This window comes from Amblyomma mixtum, chromosome 7 (genome assembly GCF_055824585.1).
Source record: "Amblyomma mixtum isolate Tamu chromosome 7, ASM5582458v1, whole genome shotgun sequence".
Taxonomy (NCBI): Eukaryota; Metazoa; Arthropoda; class Arachnida; order Ixodida; family Ixodidae; genus Amblyomma; species Amblyomma mixtum.
Genome location: NC_143018.1, coordinates 2098756 through 2108549, shown reverse-complemented (window position 1 = coordinate 2108549; position 9794 = coordinate 2098756). Strand labels below are relative to the sequence as shown.

The 9794-nt window shown below is 49.7% G+C and overlaps 1 protein-coding gene across 1 annotated transcript in view; it reads left to right on the top strand.

Annotated features, from left to right (window-relative positions):
- Window positions 1-970: 970 nt before the first annotated feature.
- The window catches only part of LOC149334798 (phosphatidylinositol-3,5-bisphosphate 3-phosphatase MTMR14-like), a 28481-nt gene continuing 19657 nt past the window's right edge, over window positions 971-9794 (top strand). The window contains exons 1-3 of the mRNA XM_089553669.1: window positions 971-1081; window positions 4485-4550; window positions 6800-6900. Coding sequence (XP_089409795.1) covers window positions 971-1081; window positions 4485-4550; window positions 6800-6900 — 278 coding nt within the window. The remainder of the gene's footprint in view (window positions 1082-4484; window positions 4551-6799; window positions 6901-9794) is intronic.

Genomic DNA, 9794 nt, shown 5'->3' with positions numbered 1-9794 from the left:
AGGAGCGCGTTTACAGCTTATCCATCCAGTGCTGCTTTTCCATGGCCTCGACTAGAGCGAGTCGAGTCAGGCGTCGAACTGAACAAGGCCATCGCTGCGAGTTTACGCGAAGTCTATCTTAACGGGCGTAGATCGGCAGGGTTCGGTACCAATAGCCACGACTAAAAAACAGAGCTGATGCCAGTTTGGTTTTCGCAGGCCAGAGACGAACGATAAGCATAAAGAAGGAAAGAAACAGGGCTGGATGAAACGTGCGCACACGCGCGTGCGCGATGAAACAAAAAAGGGAGGGGGGCAGTTATGGCCAAAGAGCGCCCAGAAAATGTTTCTTCCATTCAAGGTGGTATCAAAAACGCATTTCCCAAGCATTTCACCTGAAGGTAGTCGAGCACGAGGCATGGGAGAGATTGTACCCATTGTATCACCGGTGGGTACCCGGCGGCACTGGGGATCGAACCCCGTACTTCCCGCATGCGAGACGGATGTTCAAACGGCTAGACCACCGCTGTGCAAAGGCTCTTGAAAGCGGAGTTACATCTCCAGCCAGTGTGTGATGAATACTCAGATCAAGCATGCGCTTGTGAAAACGGTGGCTGCGGACGGCGTAGATCTGATTTCGGTTAAAGATATCTTGTTTTTTTTTCTGCGTGTCTGTGCATTGCGGTGCTGTTTGACACTACAAATAAGCAGCACCTTTATTTCTTTAAACATTGACTGGCGAAGCTAAGATTTTACCCGTGGTATGAGCTGTCACTGGTGATAAGCGAATTTTTGTGCATGTTGAAGGCACTGTTTATTGAGGGACATTAACTAGCGCCACCCTCTGTTCCATCGCAATGCGGAGCATTCACAGCGTCACGTGACTGTTCCCGTACGTAAAACGGGCGCAACACGGGGCGGTGCTTTGATAGGCGTTGGCGCCGCGCTCGCAAGCGTATGTGCTGAATCTCGCAGCATTGGGATCGAGAAGATGAGTTCACCACACAAGCTAGGGGTGCTTGTTAAGGAGGACGACGTCAAGAAACTTTTGACTGTCTTCGCCAACAACGTTTACGACAGCGCGACGAACGACCCTGAAAAGGTAAGAGAACGCAAAAGCAAAGTTCTCGTGCCAGGCGCTGACTTTAGTTTGCACGCTGTGGCCTTCAGCGCCAACTTCTCAGCCGCCTGACAGTGCGTGTTGCTAATGTTATCCGTAGTGTCTGTTGATACTTTCCCAACTTTCGCTCAAAGGGGCATGCATGTCGCGGCCAGTGAGGTATTCGTTGCACCGTTTTGAAGGCGAATGATTTTCGTGTGGTGGTATGGGCGACGTCTCCTCGACAAGTGAAGCGCCAAGTGAGGGAACTCGTGCTCCCTTCTTCAGCCCTGTTGTAGCGATGTTGTTGCCACGCATTCATTTGCATAATTCAGCATTCCATAGTATCAAGGGCGATTGTGTCATTGTTTGTTGGAGTAGCTTAGAGAGGGAGAGCAACCCTTTAATGAAAAAGTAGAAAATTTAGCTGGCGTGCTAAAGGGAATTTAGGCGGGGACGGGAATTTAGGAGATAAAAACGGAAGGAGAGCGGTGCGGATAAGGTAAAATAAAAGAAAGATAAGATAAATTGCGGTCATGAAATGCGTACTAACGCGCAGCAGTGAAGTAATTTAACATATAAAATGAAGCGCATAGCCCTACAAATGGGCTAACAAAGCTCGCAGCGTGAAAAATGCGTCAGGGTAACATGCGAGGTGAAATCGGAGCTTGTTAAGATATCTAATTTTCTTTAAATACGCTAACAAAAAGTTCATTGCATGCCTCTGTTGCCTAGGTGTGGCTAAGGGACCTAAAATACTGTCTATTGTTAGAGGCACTAAGGAGAGCTTCTCTATGCAATTTTCATAGTACACACGTTCGTCGGCATGCGCAGGACATTCAAGCGGGATATGCTCCACAGTTTCGATCGAGCCGCAGTTTTCACAAAGCGGACTGTCTATTTGACCGAAACAGTATCGCAAGCCGTTTGTAAATACAGTGTTCAGGCGAAGTCGGTGATAGTGTGTGTGGTTGGGTTTAGCCGGTTTTGTCATAGCCCCAAATCTAGTTATGCTTCACGAGTCGGAGGGCTGAGAGACCTGCACTACGATATTCAAATGCTTAAAGGTGGCTACCTGTGAATGCTTCGAGTACGTGCCGACGTCGACTGAGTTCAAAATGGCGCAAGGAATACCTTCATCAGCCTTTTTTTTTTTTTGTACTTGCGAAAGCACCGCCGCTCTAAAGTCTCTAATTCTGCCGGGTAATGCGTTCCGTTTTATTGTCACCAGGTAAAGTTGCTTCCTCTTGCGCCACTGGATAAATTTTCTGGTGACTGTGTGGTATCCATCTGCACAGTCATCCAATAAGCCTTGTGCGCTTGTTTCGCGCATGAATGTCTTCCGTCGATGACGTGTCTATACTCCCCTTAATTTCACATTCCCGTGAAGTGCTCGTCCCTGCCTAACACTAATACTTGCAGCAAATCGCGATATTTTCCGGTGGGCGCAAAGCACTTCATTATCATCATTTATTGAACCCTTAAAGATCCCATCTGGGACATTACATAAGGAGGGGGGAAAGACAGTGGTGTGAAACGGTCATACAAAGGCATGTAAACATAAAAAAAGCATACCAAATATAACAATAACAAGCTTGACGTGCAATTAGCGTCAGGTAATTCAAATAGTACAGAACATATATGGCAAAGCAGTATTATATAAATTAAACATCAATGTACGGAAATTAAATAAGTGGGGAAACACTTGTGTCGGGGGGGGGGTGTCGCAATGACACAAACAGTTCAAATTGCAGGCAGAGCATCGCGAGGGAAGTAGCTATAGTTGGTTCAAGTGGTCTGTTATTAGCTGCCTAAATCTGGTGGGATTAGTTTCGATGACAACGGTTTTAGGAAGATTGTTCCATTCTTCTATGGCGATGGGAAGGAAAGATTTGTTGAAAGCGGCCTGTTCTCTTTAGTGTCTGTCGGCAGTTTTTCCCGTTGGCTTGAGTGGAACCCATTCTTCCAGCTTTCGGAGGTCTTCCTGCTTTAATCTGTTGTTTGTAGTTTATTCCAGCAGCATGCATTTTACCTTGCCTCTTGCCGGTTGAGCAAGAACCATTGCCTATGAAATTAACAGACCGACATTACTTATATTGTCACTTTGGAGTGACGGCAGTCCAGCGGTCAGGAAGACACCAGAAAGACTTGCAAACGAAGGTCTTTATTGGGGCTGGCTTGCGCCCGCAAAAGACCTAAACAGCACGGCAGCGGCGTAAGCAAGAAACGTGCACATCAGACCCGCCGCTCGCTGTATCGCTCAATTTAAAGCTGGCAAGGAAACTTCAAAACAACAAGTAAAAATCAACTACAATAATCTGGAAAAATGTCGATGCAGTTCTTCATGGCAGTGATCAATCGAGATTAGTCCGGTCGCTTCTAGGGTCACGAACAAAAATAACACCCCGGCCTTGAGCGCGAACGAACAGACGCTACAATAAGTGGCAGTATTACTAGACAACAGCGTCTACTAAACGCATCACTATCAGTACCAGAACTGCTGCTATAGAGTATCGGCTTGACAAGGCTGATGCTGAGATTATTTGCATGCCGAAAAACCAGGAAGCAGCCGGTCTTCGCACGGCTGACTATTTGACAGGGTTACAAAGCTATATCTATAAGCAGAGTGACAGATTCCCCTTGTGTCCCTATTTTTGCATCACAAATCATTGAAATGAGCTGCAGCCCCGCCTTAGGTGCCGCGGTGGCTCAGTGGTAATGGTGCTCGGCGCTGACCCGAAATACGCGGGTTCGATCCCGGCCTCGGGAGTCGAATTTCGGTGGAAGCGAAATTCTGCCGAAAGGTGAGGCGACGGAGTCGGCGGCGGCGACTGCTGCGGCAGCGGCGAGGAGCGACCACCTGCGCGGTGCGTGACGTCACTCAGTTTCGCGCATGCGCATAACTCACCAGTTCGGCTCACGCGAAGCTAGGTTCTGACTCGCGCAGTGAAGCTTCTCGCTTCAAAAATGAGTAAAGCGTTCGAGAAACAGCCATGGCCAAATAACGCGACCCTTTTGGGCAGCGCTGCGCCCCAAATAAATCTGGTGGTTGTGAGGTCAGAAATTCCCCTTTTCCTCTTTTTTAGGAAGTCTTCTGTACTGTTGCAAATGCTTTTGCTACTCGCACGAGCGTTCAAATCACCCAAGGCTTTAAAGTTGTATAGTCTCCGTCGCAGTTTCAGAAATGCATTCATGGTCGATATGCATACACGCGTCCAGATCAGGTAAGCATTGCAGTTTCTTGTGCGTGGCACCGGCCGAGGGTTTCTCACTTTCTCTGGTATCCCCTCTCCCTCAGTTTATTTCTTAGTCTTCTTGCTTATTCGTATCTCGCTTATTTTATCCCCCCCCCCCCCCTCTTGATATGCCCTGGATTCTAACTGTGGTTCGCTTTCTTCTGCCCTAGATCCGAGAGTTCGCTGAAATCCAACAGAACTGCGTGCTTCTGTTCGCCAAAGACTACGACGTCAGGGTAAGTAAACAGATTTAAGTGATACGAAAGGATACATGCGGTTAGTCCTAACAGAAAAAAATCTTTTAACCTCTAGTTGAGAAAAGAAAAAGCGCTAAAATCACTGGCCACAGAAGAAAGCCACCGTTTCCTGTTTCACTGTCGGGGTCAAGTGAAGCGGGATAGCGATTCAAACGTAGTAAAGCGAGGTTTTCATTGACGTAGACTGAATAATGCCAGCGAACTTGACTTCCCTACTACAGTACAACGAATGCTCCAAAACCACGTTGGTGGAAATGTTACCAACCCTCATTTTTGTTTCTTCAGCAGCTTTTTATTTTCGTATTCTGGTATTCTCATCACTTACCCTACCTAAATTTTATTTTACACAGATAATACTCGGGCAGTAATGGGCTGCATGCTATAACGATTACCACTTGCTGATGGGCTAGGGGGTTTATAGGGGGAGTCAGCGCTCCGTATACTATCTTCTTCTTCCTGTGTTGTGTTCGCGCTGCTGATACATATGGGGTTTATAAAGCTTGCTACGAATGCGTGTAGCCTGCCTCAAACGCAAGGCTGCTTCTGCTGTCCTGCGTTTTGTCGTCTCCGGCATGATACATACATCGTGTGACTCCGCGCATATCACGCGTACGCCATGAACGCGGTTGCCCGAAGAAAGCTTGCTCAAGCTGCGGGTTTATTTTCGGTATTTGCATTCTATGTCGTTGCATGCTATATGGATATTTGCGTGCTATGTCACCAGTATATGCCCAACAAGACCACCCGGGCCCCCCATTCAATAATTTCCTGACTGATGCAATGGGTAGTAAAGGAGGCTTCTTCCTATAGCTGTTGGATCACATTACACGTAGAACTTGCGGTTAACAGGACGTTCTTACGCCCGTTACCGTGGTCGAGTGGCGCTCGTGAACACTCAAATTAGAACCCTGCATGTGACATCCCCTTCCTTTTCAGTAATCTTTCAGTTACAAAATGATTTCACAACTCATCCTGCTTTCAACATTGAATTTTTTTGCTTCACGTTTCTGTACCCTTTTCTTGTTCACTTCCCAATCACTCATGAACCAGTTCGGATCACGTGGCCAACAGGTGAGATGTTTTTAAAACACCTCGCCGTACCTCAACGATCGTTTGCGTGCGTACGAGGAGTCAACCAACAAATTATTCAAGACACCAGCCCCGATAATCACTGCACCGGTTGTTCCAAGGGAAGGGCAGTCTTGGACGCGTCTTGCATGCTCGCATAACACCCCAAACAGCTCAGGATGTCATTGACACACCAGAGCAGAGAGCTGGTATAACGTTCTTATGCCTTGGCTTTCGCTTTAAGATACACAAATTAAAATTCAATGCCTGCAATACACTTCGCCGATCCCATCCTGCTGGGGGAATTTTTTTGGCGTGTGTGCGCAACGGACGCTTTTTTCAAAATTTTGGCAAGAGATTTCGCCTCTCCCCAAGAAGCGTCATACCGTACTGCAACGAGCTGCAGAACCGCTGCAGTCCACCATTCTTTTGTACCGAAAGCTACATTGGCCACGAACTTGCGATTTCGCTGTGGCGGTGCTCCGAGGAGGCAGAGAACGACCTTGAGCCGTTGCCTAGCAACCGCCGCAGCTGGCGGATGCCGCGCGCTCGCCGCGCCATAAGATGACGTCACACCACGCGCCTCGCCGCCTCCGCCGTTTGGTATGACGTCACACTCCTTTGCTCGTCGATGCGCTCGCCTCCGCTCGCTTCGCCATCTGTGTCGCATGCCTGATAACATGTCGGAGAATTGAAAAGGAGAGCTTGCGTGCGCCGCAACCGCCGTGTCTGTTTAAAACAATGCCTCGTCTTTAATGCAACAACATAGCTAGACAACCAGACTAACCTGAACTTGCAATCAAGATTGACCAAAGCTAACCAAGCTATGCCTTACCTTTCGCTACGTATATCCTGGCATAGCCGAGCTAAGCCACTGCCAATTTTTTTCTTTATCGGCATTTTGTCAGGTTTTGGCTGCGTATTAGGCTATACGTTATCCAGGTAATTCGGCACTTGCTTGCCAATAATGTGCCTCCCAACAGGCGCGTATGGACGAATGTACCTGAGGACGAACTTTGCAGAGATGCCTTTGGAAATCGCACGTGCCGGATCACGTAGTTCCGGTCGGCGCAGAAGTCTGGCTCCGTCTGTAAAAAGAACCGGCTGTTTGCTTCCTGGCCTTAAAGTTTGCGCATTAACCTTTTTTTTTTTTGACGCAGGTAATTAACAATGAAAAAGGTTCTCTGAGTTCCACCTACCCCGGACGGATCGTGTACTTGGCGATTCCTACTCAAGGTACCGCTGAAGAAAATGCTGCCAGGCAAGTTGGTTCTCAGCCATCTCTATTACTGGTCTTCGTTTCAAAGGCTCATTACTCGTGCTTATTTTCCCCACCTTCAGCAGCCACCTCTGCATGACTCGTTTCCGGTCGTGCTCTTACTTTCGAAGGCATTAGAGAATGTTTCGCGCTTTCTTACGGCATTGAATTTTCTCTGAAGCCAAGGGAGAATATTTATCGATGGTAAGGAAATACTGGGTCACCATTACTTAATACGGAGCTACGGCGTGTTTACGTTCGAAAGGTAGGGTTTAGCTCGTACTCCTATAGCGGGCTGTTCTGCTTCATGCCGTGTCTCGGTGAGTGTGACACTTGGTAGTTTACTAGCAGATGATAATCATATGCTTAGTTACTTTGCTGCGGCGGACCATTTAAACAGACTCAGGCCGGATGCTGAATTTCCCGCCAAAGTGGCGCAGATTATGCAGGGGGGGCGGCTATTCTGCTCTTCTCTTTTCATTGTGTGGTCGATGAAACACTGACGTCACTCCGTCTAGCACGGCAAGTTTCCCAAAACTCCAACAAAGTAGTGTAGCCGCATTCCGAAGCGCCGTCGCGCTGTCTCAGTGCTTATGTTGTTTGACTGCTGACCTGAAGACGCGAGTTCGATCCCGGGTGAGGCGGCCACTTTTTAATGAAGGCGAAATGCTAGAGGCCCATGTACTGCGGGGCATGAAGGAGCTAAAATAAGCGTGATAGACACCGTAGAGGACGCCCTCCAGTAAAGCAGGGGACACATGTGCGAAAACTTGGCCGACGCGCCGCACCGATCGTCGCTTGCGAACTGCCTCCCCACAATAAGCAGGGACACGGAGCGGTAAGCTCAGCTGCGCCACTCTACCCAAGCTCCGCCCACAACCGGTGTCGCACTTCGCCGCCGTGCAGCAGTACCTGAGCGCTGCTTGGGATGGTGTACAAATATCACAAGAACAGACAAGATCGCCTTGTTATCAGGACTGCCCTCTATACTCGAGCGGCGACAAAGCATGCCTGCTTATGTTGCATACTGCCGCCGCGGTGGCTCAGCGGTTATGGTGCTCGGCTGCTGGCCCAAAAGACGCGGGTTCGATCCCGGCCGCAGCGGCTAGAATTTATTTGGAGGAGAAATTCGAGGCCCGTGTACTGTGCGATGTCAGTGCACGTTAAAGAACCCCAGGTGGTCGAAATTTCCGGAGCCCTTCACTACGGCGTCTCTCATAGCCTCAGTCGCTTTGGGTCGTTAAACCTCATAAACCAAACCAAACCAAACATCGCATACCACAGGGGCGTTTTTGTACTTCGCTCTCGATCGAAATGCGTGGCCGCCGCGGGCGGCCGGGATAGAACCCGCGACTTCGGCATCAGTAACCGAGTGTTCTTACCACTGAAGCCCCACGGTGGGTGCCACCAAACACCGGTTTGGTCCCGGTCGCGGCAGTCTAATTTCGATGGAGGCGAAGTTCTAGAGGCCCGTGTACTGTGCGATGTCAGTGCACGTTAAAGAACCCCAGGTGGTCGAAATTTCCGGAGCCCTCCACTACGGCGTCTCTCATAGCCTTAGTCGCTTTGGGACGTTAAACCCCATAAACCATAAACCTTATGTTGCGTACTTTCGGCAACGGCACCGCTCGCGGGCGCTCCGGGCGCCGAGATCTGCTGCTGCCGTGGTCGTTGCTAGGTCTATAGCTTGTTTCGCATCGAAGCCGCAGCGGCTGGCGCTTCGGAAGTCGCCTGCGCTATAATAAAACGCCTACTCTACACATCGCTTTACTGTCGCCAGCATCATCTCACAATAAAATACTAGTATGGTCAATTTCCGCGGCGCCTTCGGCAGCGGAGCTAGCGGGCGCCAGGCGAGCCGGACCCCAATGTCGGGCCAGTGACAGCTGCGAGGCGGTTGTGGCAAGAAATTTGCTCACCACATTGTTACCTTTACCAGCAGCTCAATCTTGGTCAGCGATCCTCAAAATTGACACATTTTTCACATCTCTTATCCCAGGGCTTATTATTTACGTCAACACTCTTTAGCTCGTTTTTATGACACCGGCAGACTGGATCCAGGCTGGCGTACTTCAAGTTCGCCCAAGAAAATACAAAACAGCCACGATACCAGAGAGGATGCTTCCTAGATTCGAGCAACTACAACATGCCTGTTCAAAAGTGGATCTTTCGGCAACGACACTGACTGCGGCAACGCTAGGCGACGAACTGCGCGTTGGTCTCTGGCTGCCCTAGTCGTCGCTAGACCTAGCTGGTTTCGCATCGAAGCCGCAGCTGACAGCGCTTCAGAAGTCGCTGCGTAATAAAAGGCCTACTCTTCACATCGGTTAACTGCACACTCGTCCCATAATGAAATATATGTTCAATTTCCACGACGCCTTCAGCAACGGAGCTAGCAGACGGCAGGCGAACCGCACCAAGTAGAAGCACCACCAAAGCGGATATGGGATGAAGTTTTGCTTGTATCGGAGTCATCACTTCTACCAGCAACTCTGTATTGGCCAACGATCGTCAGAAATGATGCATTCTTGACATGCATCTGTCCCAGGGCTTGCTATGGACGTGAACAAACAATACTAGCTCGTTTTTCAGCCGCCGGCGGCCGTCCCCGCGTGGCTCGATCCCGAGGAGCGCGCTCTACGTCATCATGACGCTGCCGCTCTCCGCGCTCGCATTGGCTCCCGCTTCCTGTCATTGCGTTTGCCGCGTGCGGCTCGTCGTTGACATCCAGCAGGTTGGAGGCAGGCAACAAGCTGCGATCGGATGTTGCGACGCCGTTCGCAACAGCGCGTCGCAGTGAATCGCACTCACTTTTCGCACATGTGTCCCCGCCTTAACTCCGGACTTCCGGGACGACCCCCTGGGGTTCGTCAACGTGTGCTGACAAAGCGCAGCAA